This window comes from Pelophylax lessonae (genome assembly GCF_965119305.1).
Source record: "Pelophylax lessonae genome assembly, chromosome: 12".
Classification (NCBI taxonomy): Eukaryota; Metazoa; Chordata; class Amphibia; order Anura; family Ranidae; genus Pelophylax; species Pelophylax lessonae.
In genome coordinates this window covers 172,509,243-172,524,435 of record NC_138779.1, presented here as the reverse complement: position 1 = coordinate 172,524,435, position 15,193 = coordinate 172,509,243, and the positions used below count along the sequence as shown (strand labels likewise).

Sequence of the window (15,193 nt, the reverse complement as noted above, 5' to 3'; positions counted from 1 at the left end):
GGAAAGAACCTTTCCGGAGGGTAAGAACAAAACTCGATCTTGTAGCCAGACTGTATGACTTCGTGGACCCACTTGTCTTATACCAGGGAAGTCCATGGGCCTGGAAACCAGAAAAGATGTCCCCCCACCCCTGATACAGGTGAGGGCGCAACTTCATGCTGAAGGAGCCTTGTCCGCAGGTCTGGAGCTCTCGACTTGCCAGACCAAGTTCGCTTGGATCCACCAGAGGCGGCCCTGAAAGGCTTTGATCTCGTCAGTCGCCCCTGGGGGACCAAAAAACTTTGTATGTGCCAAGAAAGATGGCCCAAGTCTACGACTGCGGAAGAAAAGGTACTCCTCCCCGTGAGACCCTTAATGATGTCATCCAGGGTAGCTCCAAACAGGCGAACTCCTTAAAAAGGAAGATCAGTCAAGGCAGACCAGCATTTGAGCGAAAAAATACACCGAAGGACCACTGCTGAAAGAGTCTGGCGACTAGGGGAGCCGCATCCCCCACCAGGCCACGGCGTAAAAGCTTAGCACACTAGGTCAGAGTTTGCAACACCAATGCAATGGTAAATACCGGCCTCAGTGCCGAACCCGTCACAGTGTACAGATTGCGGGTCACAACAGGTCCTTAAAGGCCGGGGACTCTTCAACCGGAATCATGGCTACCTTGTTCAATCTGGAGATCGGAGAGTCCACCTCCGGTGAACAGTCCACTTTTTAAGAAGGGACTCCTCATAGGGGTAACTGCATGGCAAATCACTTTGGGACCACAAGGGGACATTTTAGTCGTTCACCCTCTTTAGCGACAATTCTGTCAAAATAGGAGGGGACAGAAAACACCTTTGCGCTCTGGATGGCTTGCGAGTGCCAAAGGGACCCGACGCCTTTGTCGCAGCTTCAGATGCGTCCTCCATTTTTAAGGTCTCACGCACAGATACAATCAGTGCATCCACCAGCGCCTTTTCGTGTGCGGCTACAGGAGTGGAGGAATCATCCTTACTATCGGAGAACTCAGGGCATGTGGTTGCAAACCCAGCAGAGACCCACGTCTGCGGCTGCCAAATCACATTCAGGATATGAAGAGACAAATGAGGCAGGGGAAGGCGAGGGGTGATTTTTGCTAGCCCATCACCCAAAAACCACCTCCACCCGGGACATAAAGGACTCCAGAACCGCCGTCAGTGCATCAATGGATGGTTGGGACCCGGAGGGTCTCGCAGCTCAAAGGGGATCGGGTGGGGAAAGGTGCTCCAATGACTCCATGAGTCACCAGGGGGGAGCCATCAAAAAAGGTGTAAAAAAAAAAAAAAAACCACCGCTAAGGGACACCCCCACCACTCAGGCAGCACCACCCAGTCGCAAGTTCCTAATCGATCCTCAGCAAAGAGAGGCTCCACGGTCAAGGCTGCCACTATTTTCAATGGCAAACCACTGCAAAATGGCCGCCGTGCGTTGAGCACACAGGCTACAAGAAAATGGTGGCACCACGAGGCTCCCAGGGACCCAGGAGGGATATCTCTACGCCTCTGAAAACGGCCCATGCAGGAAGGGGGGGGGGCCCTGGCAGGAGCACCCACCAGGTACAGCCCCCCCCCCAACAGCTGATCACCCCGTCGCTGGTGGCGATTACCCAACCAAAGACATGAAGCATCTGAATTGTTCTTTAGATGTTTACAGACAGTTAAGAGGGAAAAGAGTCCTTCAGAAAAAGGCCTTCTAGGCACCCTGTGACCTGAATGCCCCTAAACAGGGCAAGAAGAGATGCAAGCCCTTTGTGAATACTTTGGGTGTAGAGGAAAGGCCAAATGACAAAGTGACAAATTTAAAGTGTTTGTCCCTACTTCGAAGTGAAGTGTTGATGAGGCAGGAAAAAAAAATATTTAGATAAGCATATTGGATGTATACTGATGCCAAGTATTCCCCTTGTCTCAGAGAGGCAATAAGCGGCTTTGCAGATTTCATTCGGAATGTGAAGATATTTGTTTATAGATTTTAGGCCGAGTATAGGCCAAAAACCCCAGCTGGGTTTTTCTAACATGAACAGGTTTGAATAGAATCCGTTGAACCTGTCCTCCTTGAGAAGAAAAGGATGAGGGGTAGAGTTTTGCATTCTATTTTGTACTCCTTGGAAACCACCAGAGAGGAAGCCCCCAAGAAAAAGGGTTTAAGAACCATCCACTGTGAAAGAAAAACCTTTCCTCCTATGACAACTTTTAAGTTTTTATCAAGTGCATCACCACACAGTCGTCCTCTTCCTAAGGGCATGAGTGAGGCAGTATTTACCAGTAGCTTCAACTGGCTAGGCTTTTAACCATGCAAATTCTGCTCATATGGATAGAAATAAGAGCATTCTTGAAATCTGTGTCATGACTTGTTCTAGGGTATCAACACAAAAGAGTAAGGCAGAAGAGATGGTATGCACATGCTTTGCCAAGGGTCAGTCCTGGAAGACAAGATCCTGTTGGTTTTTCATTGCTTTAGTTCAATTAACTGATCTGGTAAACAGTAACAGCAGCAGTAGCCGGCTGCAGAGCTAGGCCTATGAGGGTAAAAGACCCTTTGCAAGGCGTGTCAAATCTGGCTGAGACAGCATGGTCTACTACAGGAACAGACAGCTTTTTTTGGGAACTCTTTTGCAATTGCATAGAGATTAGAAATTACTCTGGGGGGGGGGGCTGGGGGGGGTGAAAATCTTTTCATGGTAAAGCTTTTCTGCCAAGCAGAAGTGAACATTTCTAAATTTGCAAGAATATTGCATGAAGCTATTTCATCAGGTGTTTGAGAGGCTTGTGGTGAGAAATTGGGGTCTCCTTTAACAATACCTCTGTGTCCTCTTCATTCCCCCAAATGTTTCCTTCCTCTATAAAAGGTATTTCACATTCCAACTCCAGCAGAGACAACGAGAGTGGAGGAGGAGTTGAGCTTTTGTGCTCTGGACAATGAAGGCTGTTTGAAGGCCGTTTGTTGTCTGAGAACGTCTGTTATAGTTGCAGAAATTTCTTCATGCCAAAAGGGTGGTAGGAAGTGTACATTATAAAGGGATCCTTTCAATAGATGGCAGTGTTGCTATTAGTTTGGTTGCCCTTCTCTGCAATTTCTCCAGTTTCCGGTGTTCTATCAGATTTCCCTACCCCATCAGATTTCCCTACCTACGTCATTTCCGGTTGAGATCAGCTGTGGATTCGTCATGGACCAGCTGTAGCCGCGTCACACGCCCTACTACGCATGCGCAGAATCGGTAGGGAATTTTAATAACATCGTAAGAGGTGAGGCACAAGTCCTACTGCGCATGAGCAGGCGCATGCGCACCAACGGGTCGAGCAGCGGCATCTCTTATAACAAACATCCATCTGATCTCCATGGCCCACACTGCGCTGACCCAACACTGCGCCGAGCCGACACTGCACCGACCCGACAATCCGATCTCCATGCCCTACGCTGCGCCGACCCGACAATGAGACAGTGGGCGTGCGCGTGTGAGTAGGGAATAGGATTGTCCCATGTGTGTGGGCCATGGAGATCGGATGTATGTTTGTTATAAGAGATGCCGCTGCCCGACCCGTTGGTGCGCATGCGCCTGCTCATGCGCAGTAGGACTTGTGCCTCACCTCTTATGTAATCAAAATTCCCTACCTATTCTGCGCATGCGCAGTAGGACGTGTGACGCAGCTACAGCTGGTCCATGACGAACCCGCACCAGGAAATGATGTAGGTAGGGTTTTCTGACAGAACACGGTATAACCTTTTCCTGAACTAGTGCCTAAAACTGAATTGCATATTCAAGATGGGGCCTTACTAATTCTTTGTATAGGGGCAAAATTATGTCTCTCTGGAGTTTATACATCTTTTAAAAGAGAAGTATGGCTTTTAATGTTTTCCCCCCATTTATACTTACCTAAGTGGGTGCAGCATCGGTCCGATGCTGCATCTGTCCCCCGGCGCCTCTGCTCAGAGAACCGAGCCATCGAACACTGCTCAGTTCTAACAGCTCCCCGAGCAGAGGAGCTGGCAGCTCTCTGCTTTGCCAGCTTCTTCACTCATTGAAGCGCTGAGCTATGGAGGGGTGGGGAGTGGTCAGCTCAGGCTCTCAGCGGCTTGTTGCGAAACTGAGCCGGGTGCCTGTTCAGGCACCTGGCGGAACCCGACTCCGTAGTAGTGATGACACGGTGCCTGGACCGACATCTGTGACGTCAGCAGAGAGCAGACTTCAGACGGCTCTCTGCTGAAAACGGGTCACAGGAGTGCAGAACGAACTAAACAAACGATCCGTAGGAGATGTACAGCCAAACGTGCTTTGGCTGTACATCACCTTTATTACAAGAAAGAATTTTGCATTGCTTTGCTTGCTGTCCTGCAAAGCTTTGCCAGTGTCTAGTTACCAGAAAGTTCTAGCCAATACCACAGTGTCTCTGAATATCTAGTCTGTGACCTGTACGGTTAAGATGGGAAACTTACTGCTATTTTTCCAACAAGTTAAAGGTTTTTTTTTTTTTTAAAACAACTTACCTCTTGCCACTCCAGAACTCCACTCCATGCAAGCATTTTGTTAGCAACAGATTGTTGTGTGGCAGGTAACTGTGGGGCGCCAATCTGCGGTGCAGCAGGCTGCTGTGCTGGTACGCCACCTGGTCCTCCTGTTCCGGGCTGCTAGAAACAGATTTTTTTAAAGGGGAACAATTTTTATAATGATTCATGTAAACGTTTCTTGTAATGCGAAATAAGTATAACGTTTTTATAAATTAGATAAAAAATAGAATTTACAGAGTCTGACTACAGCAAAACAAAGTTAGCAACAATTACCACTCAGCCCTATTATATCTTCAGATTCTGGGGTTAATCTCAAATTTGGATGGTACAATGTACTGAGAAATCACTGGGCCATTGATTGGACCACCATATATAAGCAGCTCAACTATACTAATTTCTTGGAAGACTCTTGCAGGGTCATGTCACCATCATCACTGACAATCATACTCCATGGCCTACAGTGTGATATGGCTGTAGGCCATGACATTCCGTACTGGAATGAAGTAGAGACTGCTATTTCTGTAACCCATCATCTGTAATCAAGTTAAAAAAATGTAACAGGAGATATATCCCATGGGCCACACATTAAAGCAAACCTGCTGTAATAAAGTGTATGGCAGTCTAAGCCTGGGCTCTAGCCCGGCCACGCCCCCAACGTGTTTTGCTCCACCCTTTAGAGCTTAATCATGGGGATTTATCATGATTAAACTCATGATTAAGCACAGAGGGGCAGAGAAGAACCAATTGGGAGCATGGCCTGGCTGGAGCCCAGGCTGAGACTGCCGTAAACATTATTACGGGTTTGCTTTAATGTGCAACCCATGGGATTTATCTCTCGTTACACGTTAACATCCGGAGCCGAGCTCCTTCCCTGGCCAGCACTCACAGTGGTGGGCACAGGACTAGAACCCTTCACAGCCTTTAACGGCACACAGAATCCTAAATTCGGTTCAAAATTTAAAACCATGTTATTTTTTATTTCAGGTATTTATATAGCACTGATAATTTACTCGTCACTTTACATACTATATATCAATATGGCTTCACTGGCTTCTAACGTTTTAAATTGTTCTTAGACTTCTGAAGTATTTATGTAGTCCTGTGTTAAAATATTACAAACTTTTTTTTAATTAATGCAACCACATTCAAAATTTCTATGGACATGGAAAATACATTTTTTACCCTCTTATTTGAGTTAGGATTGAAAACATCAGAATTTTTGCAGCAATGATTGATAGCAAAAGACCATGTGATCTCAGCTGCCTAGGCAAGAAACTGGGGGATGGAAGTTTTTTTTTTTTTTGATGCAAGGCAGAAGGGACCAGGAATTCGGCTCAAAATAATGTTTATGTAATACTGACATGTGCCCCTATTAATTAAACAAACTATGAATTTTAATGGAGTGTCTTTAAAATGGCAAGAATATTACATTACGCACCCCAATACATCACAAATTATAATGTTACTTGAACATGGTGGATTCATTCGTTTTTCTTGGATTGTGATTCATGTACAGCAATCTTTGTATAACATTTTGTGGATTTCAGGAAGTTTAAAATGTAGAGCAATAAAAGAACTTTGTAAAATGAGAATGACAGCATAGTGGTAAGGCAGCTGTAACTGGTAAACCTCTAAATATAGGTTGCCCAGGCAGTACTTCAGATTAATGTTCACATCACAATTTAGTGCCTGAACAACTACTAGAACTATGGCTTTACAAACTGCAGTCCTGGGTTCAAATCACATAATGCACACAATGTCTACAAGCAGTAAGTACATACTGCCAAGGTAAATTTCCCCTTGGTATGCCAGCTGATGACCTCGCAAACCAACTAGCCTCTACTTTGTGTGTGCCTTCCAGGAACTTTGACAACAGAGTCTAGGAGAGACGGAGATCTACAATTTGTCGTAAGCCCTTTCAAACATTAGATCTAGCCGCTGAGAAAACAGAAAGGAAATTAGTCAAAGTTGAGATTACAAAATCTGCCAAAACCATGGATCACAAATACTTCCAATTTATCACAGAAGTCAAGTTGTTTTCTCAGGTATAACACATTGAGGGGTGGAAAAATTTGCCCACATGGAAAGTTTAAGGCCCCGTTCACATAGGGGCAACGCTACTTCGCACCGCGACCTCCGAGGTCGCGGTGCGAGCAGCGCGCCGCGACCTCGGAGCGGCCGCCACGGACTTCATAACATTGAAGTCTATGGCGGTCGCCTCCTGGTCGCCCCAAAGAAGCTCCGGACCCTTTTTCTAAGTCGGAGCGACTTGTGTCGCTCCTATTAGAACGGGTCCGCAGCTTCCCTATGGGAGGCGACCTACGGCGACCTGTGAGGCGACCAGGTCGCCTCACAGGTCGCCTTAGTGTGAACGGGGACTAAACCTTACCTAAGAAATAATGCATTTAGGCTCGGTTTCCACTAGTGCGACTTGCGGTGCGACTTGACACATGTCAAGTCGCACAGCAAGTCAAACCCCATTGTTTTCAATGGGGCACGTTTCCACTGCCGCGGCTTCAGTTGCCGCGACCTCAAAAGTAAATCGTGTACTACTTTTGAGCGCGACTTCCCTCTATAGATGAGGGACAAGTCTAACTGAAGCCGCGGTTTACTTTTGCTACGAAGTCGTGCTAGAAGTAGCACGACTTCGTAGCCGCACTAGTGGAAACCTAGCCTTATACAAAAACTATCAATTCAAAATATTGAAAATAAGACTTTTCAAAAATTCAACAGGGAATCTGCTACAAGGGCTCCCTTGAATTTTGCAGAAATTATATTTCAGAAACGATAAAATGTGTCCTAAAGAAAACACATTAGATCTAAATTTAGCATAAGCATTGTTAGCAATACCATTTGTGGTGGGACTGGCTGCTGCTGAGTTGGCTGTTGTGGCAACTGTCCTTGTGCTGGTCCAGGCCCTGTGGTTACTGTAGAAACCAGACTGGGCTGAGAAGGTGGTGGTATTAAAGATGCAGTAGAGACAACCATCTTGGGAGCTTGTCCTTGGGCCATAGCTGGAGCAGGTGGCTGGTTAAATGGTGGTCCAACAGTGGGAGTAGGCTGCATACCACCAAGGCCAGGAACTAGAAGAGCAAATAGGATAAAGAAAATATTGCCACAAATTTAAAACAAAATATAGATCATGAATGTAGATATAAGAGACTGATGATTTCAGACTGCAAATTTGGAATGTTATTAGAACAATTATAGAATTCAAAGCCTATAGGGGATAAAAGTCAAATGAATCATTTTTACTGGCTGGTTATTTCACCAAGTTGCCGACCACTAATATTTTAAGCAGCAAATGTGACTGTCAGCAAAATTGAACAACAGGTAAATCTTTGGGCGCATGTGTTTTAAATTACAGTGACTGATTCACCCACAGTGAATGTTCTGGTGAATGCTACCTTTACTGCTTTTTAAAAGTGCTCCGGTGACAAACAGAGCTGACACAAACCTACAAGACACTTGCATAATGTAAGGAGGCCGTATTATTCAATAAATTATAATAGCTTTCTTGGATCCTACTCAATTATATTAGCATGAATTCCTTTTCTCTCATGTCCCCAAAGACATACAGTACCATAGATTCATATGCATGCAGGGATATTGCTGCCTACAGGAGGAATGTACACCAAATGAAAATAAAATAAGGGGCCAGATTCCTCTGATGGCTGCATCCCAGTTCCTAATGTGTAACTCAGTTGTTCTAAAACTCATGGGCAGGAGAGGACACCCAAAAGGAAAATCCTTGGGTTCCAGGGAAATAATGGATGCACATAGCTACCTGCACGTCCTAATGACTGAGGCTGGCAACTACCAAAACAGTCATATCCACCCTATTCAACTTAGCAAAGGTGGAGATGAAAGCTAAGGTTGCAGCTTCACAAACCAGGGAAACCAACGCCTGATGTCTGAAGGCCCAGGAAGCACTTACAGCTATGGTACAGTGAGCTGTAATGGGGAAAGAAGATCCTTATTCTTCAGGATAATAGCCTAAGAAATGGTTTCTCATTTATCAAGAATTGGTTGCATTGTAAGACGAGATAGTCTACACTACGGGAACTATTTGGAATGACGAACTGACATTACTAATATCTAGATAATTTAGGGCAACTTCTTTAGAAATGACTGGTGGCAGGCATAAAAAAGGAAAACCGATGTCCTTGTTAAGGTGAAAAGGGGACACAACCTTATGTAAAAAGGGCTGGTCTAAGCCTTTAAACAACTTTTAAAAACATAAAAAGGAGTTTAACAAGACAATGGTGCTAGTCCCAAATCTCTCCTGACTGAGGTGACAGCAGTAAGAAAAGCCACCTTCTGAGACAATGTCAAAGGAGCCAACTCCTTTATGTTTAAAACAGAGGCATCTAAATGAGAGAAGACCAAGTTTAAGGGCACAGCTGAAGGTGAAACCTCGCAGGGTGAAGAACTTGAATCACCTTCTAAGCAAAACAACAGACTAAGGAAAGGTTAGGTTAGCTAAAGGCTGTTAGAAAAGCATAGTCAAGGTCCCAACCTGTCATTCGATGGCAATTAGCTTCAAATGCTGGTTTACCCCATCTGTAAAAAAGACAGCCGACTAAAGGAAAAGAGCAAGATTTGAAACCAAGGGATTCCCACAGCCTGAATTAAGCTATTCAGCTATAGTGGTGAACCCAACTAAAAGCGGATTTGCAGGCCTTGGGCATGGTGGGAATGACAGCCTCAGAAAAGCTTCTGTCTCTCAGCACCTGATTTTCAACAGCCATCAGACCGAGATAAAGGATTAAAAATTGGACTCTGGAAGGTAGTTTTGGCCAATCTCGCAATCACCATGGGGCATTTGAAAACAGACGAATCAGGTATGAATAATCACACTATGCAGGGCCAGAAGGAAACATGTACTGTAATTCAGGGTATAATGATCGGAGAGCATCTGCTGCATCCGTCAAGGGATCCTTGGATATTACAACAAACCTGTCCAGTTTTCATTTGAAATGGAATACTATCAGATCCCCATCCTGTGTTCACCATTACTCTCATGTCGAATAAGCTTCTTCTGGAACAGAGATCTGCTTTTCAGTTTTGTGTGCCAAAATTTTTAAATCCAAGATTCGCTGTTACACTGACCTGAGAAAAGGTTTGACCACCTTAGCGGTGGTGAGGCTTTTTCTGCCCCCTCGGCTTTTCTCATATGCCAGCGCTGTGGCAGTGTCTGACTGGACTTTTACCAAAGGCCAATCAAATGAATCAGGGACAACTGTATTGCTCACAGTTCCAACAGACAGATGGAGAGCCTTGACTTCGCCAGGGACTAATGATCCTACACCATCCCAACCAGAGAGGCTTTTGTCCTCCATAAGGAGTTTTCACTTGGTGGAAGGAGGAGATACCCAGGAAAATGCGTCACCACAAAAAAGAAGCTCTGGTCGATGGTCATAGGAGGAGTGTCATTTCCAAGAAAAAAGGGGTTCCATCAGGAAAGAATCTCTTTGCACAGTTCCTGTAAGGAACCAAGTTAACCTCCCTAGCTGTATTCCCGAGTGCGGCTCGGGGTTAATATAGTGTACCCAAATTGGTAAATCCGTGCCACTCGGGAATACCCCACAATCAAACTCGCCTTCCCCTGCGATCCCCCACCGTCCACCAGCCATCCTCCTGCTGTCCTCTAGGCCGATGCCGGCACCTGTCTTCCAGTGCCCTGCCTGTGCTTTTCTAGTTATTTGTGCCTGGAAAATTGAGAACGACCATGGCGTCCAAAAAGCGTTCTTTTTGCACAAAAGCGCTTTTAGACAAACTGGAAAACGGCGACAGCGAAACAGAGTTACTTGAAGAACTGAGTGATAGCGATTCCTGGGAAAATTCGGATGTCTCTTTCTGGCACATAGCTCCATTGGAAATTCTGAAGAATAATTTTATATAATTACCAATTTTTTTTTTTGGTTTGGTGCAGAATGAGTAGTTTGAAAATAATGAAGAATTTGATGAAACGCTTTTTGGATGCCATAGTCGTTCTCACTTTTCCAGGCACAAAGAAATGGAAAAGCACAGGCAGGGCACTGGAAAAGCCACCAGGTGAAATCCTGTGGTGAAATGGCATGATACAGTGTAATCCGTTAGGATCACAACTTTATATCATGTCATTTGATGTATTTACATTTTTTAAATTGCCGACGGTTCCACCCCCCTGCGTCGCGACGATCACAGGGAAGGGAACCGGAAGACAGGTGACGGCATCAGCCGAGCACACAGCGGGAGGACAGCGAGAGGAAGGCTGGAGGACGGCAGGGCAATCGCAGGGGAAGGGGAGTTTTATTGTGGGGTAATCCCGAATCGGACTCTAAACTAAAGTAGGGGAAGAAGCGAGGTGTTTGAGCCCTGGACAAAGATGGCTGTATCAAGACCGTAATCTGAGAAATTGTAACATAGATGCACAGAATTTTACTTTTGTCAGTTAAGGATGCAAGTTGCGTGCCAAAGTAAAGTTAGAACTGGATGCAGACATCTGTGTTTGAACTGGTGTGGTGAGTGCTATGAGGGCCTTTGACAGAGTGAATATTTGCCTGCGATTTTTAATTGGCTTCCTTTCGCCTGGTCTCTGCCATAACTACAATTAAGGGTATTCCCCTGAGGGGTACTCACGGAGTAAAAGTGCAGAGCAAGTGTAAGGGCTCAAGGTGGAAGTGGCATTAAAGTGTGCAACCAGCAGTGTTCTGTAACACCTTGTCACCCAACAAAGACTGAGCTCTGAGTGGTTTAAATTTTAGCGCCAAGTTTGAAAAGTTTGCACTGTGATGTGAACATATTTCAAACAAAGCCCCTTTTTACAGTAACAGATACAGGGCTACCCTGTCTTATCTGTCTAGGTCGCTGGACTGTAAATATAGTCCAGGCTTCGCCTGTCAACGTGGCTTCAGTGTCTGGGTTCTATAGCAATGGACCACAGCGCTGGGCCTGTATAGAAACCTGCAACTAACTCCATGCGTTGCACCAAGTGCCATGGTGAGCGTTCATTAGGGATACTGTGCAAGAAGCAACATGCCCATCCACAAAGATTGCAGTCCAGGTACAGCTCCAAAAGATTTTACCTAGGTTGCACCAATCTGGGTATGCTGCGCCTGTGTAGGCATTTAAAGACAGAAGTGTTGATTGAACAATTCAAAGAAAATAATAAGCTAATGAAGCAGATTTCTTTGCGAAGCAGACAAGGTTTATTACTTCCAGGCACTAGCAAAAAACAGAATCCACAGAGTGGGGAGGGGTTATAGAGGAGGTACCCCCCTCCCAGTGGGCGTGTCCTTCAAAGTTTGCCAGTGTCCAATCACCTGAAGGTTTCCCCCTTTAACCCATTGTGTATTAATATGTTGCCTGTGTCCTGTACTGTATGATTTAGCTAAACTAGGCTTACTTAGTATGTGAGTGGGTCCTCCACCAAGGAGGAATTGTGCCTTTTGATATGCTCAGCGGTAAACGTTAAAATAGCAGAGGATGTACAGTGGGTATAGAAAAGAATCACCCCCCCCCCCCCTCCAAAATAATCACATTTTTTTTTGCTTTGCAGCCAAAAGGGAAGACAGTTTTTGTTTTATCCATCTGTATTTATTCAACTCATAACATCCAAGTGAAAGATATAACACCAACATAACAAAAAAATAAAAATTCAAAAACAGAATCAGAGTTGGAAAAAGGATCACCCCCCTCCTAAAAATAACTTGTAAACTCAAATCAGGTGTAGCTAACCACCTTCTCAATGGCGCACAAAGCCATTGACTTCAACTGCTCAGCATTTAAAGAGTTTTCGTTCACTGACAGACACAGCTTCAATTCTTCAGACCATTGGTATTTTACTGTCACTCTTCAGGAGTAGGACTAGGCGGAAACCTTTCTGGTTACGCCCCTGGGGCAATCCCAGAGGGTATTACCATCACTTCCTGCTGTAGGATTTCCATTTTTTTCTGCCTAGTCAGGAGTAAGGACCTAGCTCTCTGCTGGGATCTTTTCCCTGGGGTCCAGGGTTCCATGCAGTGCCGCCATTTTTCCGTGGTCTCTATGATTCGCGGTTCGGCGGCCATGTTTCTGTAGTTCAGTGGCCATGTTTTTGGTTTCCCCATAGACTTGCATTGGTGGCCATTTTCCTGTAGTCTGAGACAGTGCTGAGGCTTTGGGGGCCTCTAGTGTCAGGTCAGCATTTCCTCTTCCTCTTTCCAGCAGTGTGGCAGATCGTTTTGGCACTTTTCAGCTTGGGTGGCAAGTCTCTGGGGGTACACTATCCTTCCTTTGCTGTATACAGCGCTGCCAGTGCGCTGCTTCTTGTAGTGCCACAGCTTTGCACAGGGGAAAGGGCCTCCCATTTAAAAAAACAATTCTTTGCTGAGCAGCACGGTCCCGCTTAACCCCTTATGTTCTTGGGAGCCTGGGGAGCGTGTTTCACCACTGATTCACTGCTGAAAGCTGCAGGACCCTCTGAGTCTCAGTCTGCCCTGGCAGCCATGATGGCAGCCCTGCAGGTCACTAGTAGCCGAAGTAGATATGACCCCGCAAAGGAGACCTGGCAAGAAGCACCTGCCACCTATCAGTGGTTTTAAGCACTGCAAGATATTGTTATTGGCACTGACTCACAAGGATTATATATTCATTTTTTATTTTTCCTGGACGTTTGTTATCTTTTTACACATTTATTTATTCACTTTGCACTTTATGATCAGATCTATCTGTGGAGTATTTTATCAAGAGTGGTGTGGCACTTCAGTTGAACTGCCGCACTTTGAGTAGCATTTGCACTATGGATTTTTATTAGAATTTTATTGGATTCATTGAAAGTATGTTTGTATATTTGTATTATTCACACATTCATTGGATATTTTTCACAGTTTACACTTACTAGTATTATATCAGTTATTTTCACATATTAATGAAGATTATTAGAGGTTCACCCCACTGAACTTTATATGTACCAAGTATTTATTGAAGTTATTACTATTTATAGATTTTTATTATGCGCAACACATTTTATACATTTAAGAAGCGCCCCCCACCTTCACCTATATCCTCTGCTTCCTCAGATTCTGAGGTGGATTTGGCCACCACGGACGAGAATCAGCCCACTGGGTCTGCGTCCACGCACGCCGAGTGCTCTAATAGTGAGGATGAGTTGTCCTCTTCTGCAGCCATGCATGAAAAAGCACTGGCGGAGGCCCTGATTGTATCAGTGCAGGAAACTTTGAAGTTGGAGGACACAGCTGCAATTTGGCACCCGCAACTCTTTCAAGGTAAATAAGGTTTTTCCCTTTCCTGTCTATTTTGACGAGATTGCCACTAGTCAGTGGGGTTCCTCGAAACACATGGTTGGAGTACCTAAGCATTTTGCTAGAAGATATCCCTTTGAGGAGTCTCTCCTGAAGAAACAGACGGTTCCACCGTTGGTGGACGCTCAGGTTTCCAGGCTGAATAAGACCACACTTTTGTCAGGAGGAAGATTCCCAGTCTTTTAAGGACCCTGTGGACAAAAGAGCTGAGGCTCTGGTACGGTACCTCTTCACTGTGGCTGGTTCAATTGTAAGACCGATGTTTGCTATCATCTTGGTATCCCAGACCTTAAACGGAATGGGCTAAGGTTTTGCGCCAAGATCTGGAGGGGAGTTAACTTCCTTCTTAGCTGGCAGACCAGTTGATCCAAGGGTTACAGTATATTTGTAATGCATACCTGGATGCAGCCCCCCTGGCCGGCAGGGATTCTGTGACGGCGATGATCCTTCGCTGTATGATCTGGTTGAAGTACTGGTCAGCTGACCAGGCTTTTAAAAAGGTACTGACTGATCTTCCCTTTGTAGGTGACCGTTCGTTCGGTGCCTCTATGGAAAAGATCATTAAGGGCCTTACGGGAGGCAAGAGTACTTTGCTTCCACAGCCTGATAAGGGTAAGGAACCTCGCTGTAAGCAGGGTCCCTTCTTTTCGGCTCACAAGCAGCCTTTTTGTCCATCTGGATCACAGGCTCGAGATCCACTCGTAACTTTGCGGGATGTTCCAAGAGACCCTGGAATGGTAAGTCCAAAGCGGGCATGTCACACGCGTCTGGGGTGGGGGGACATCTTCGTTTCTTTCCGGATCCGTGGACCTTGCTCATTCAGGACAAATGGGTCCACGAACTGATTCAATTTGGTTACAAGATCGAGCTTCGGTGCTTGCCTCTGCCAATGTTCTTTTCTTCCAATTTATACCTGTCTCCAGAGCGGCCTCTATGGAGCAGTGCAGGACCTGTTAGCACAAGGAGTTCTTGTGTCGGGTCCAGAGTCAGAACGTTTTCAGGGTTTTTTCACACCTGTTCACAGTTCCCAGGAAGGAAGGCAAGGTTTGTCCGATCTTGGATCGCAAGGCTCTTAACCACTTTGTGTGGGTTCAGAAATTTCAGATGGAGTTCATCCGCACAGTAGTAGCCTTTCTTCATCAAGGATATCTGATTTCTTCTATCAGTCTCAAGGACGCTTACCTTCATATTCCAATAAATGTCGGGCATCAGCGTTCTCTTCGTTTTGCCGCAGGCGAGGAGCACTTTCAATTCCTGACATTACCCTTTGGTCTCGCTTCAGCTCCTCGAGTGTTCACAAAGGTTTTGGCCGTGTTGGCCTTGTTACGGCATTAGGTTGAGTGGGCGGGACACAATTGAATCTGCAAGTGGTAGTACAAGGCGATCAAGTA

The 15,193-nt window shown here is 45.5% G+C and overlaps 1 protein-coding gene across 1 annotated transcript in view; it reads right to left on the bottom strand.

Annotated features, from left to right (window-relative positions):
- Positions 1-15,193, bottom strand: part of LOC309568693 (mediator of RNA polymerase II transcription subunit 25-like) — a 201,206-nt gene that overhangs the window by 125,277 nt on the left and 60,736 nt on the right. Inside the window, exons 9-10 of the mRNA XM_082274434.1 lie at positions 7,366-7,598; positions 4,495-4,632 (exon numbers count right to left, since the gene is read on the bottom strand). Coding sequence (XP_082130560.1) covers positions 4,495-4,632; positions 7,366-7,598 — 371 coding nt within the window. The remainder of the gene's footprint in view (positions 1-4,494; positions 4,633-7,365; positions 7,599-15,193) is intronic.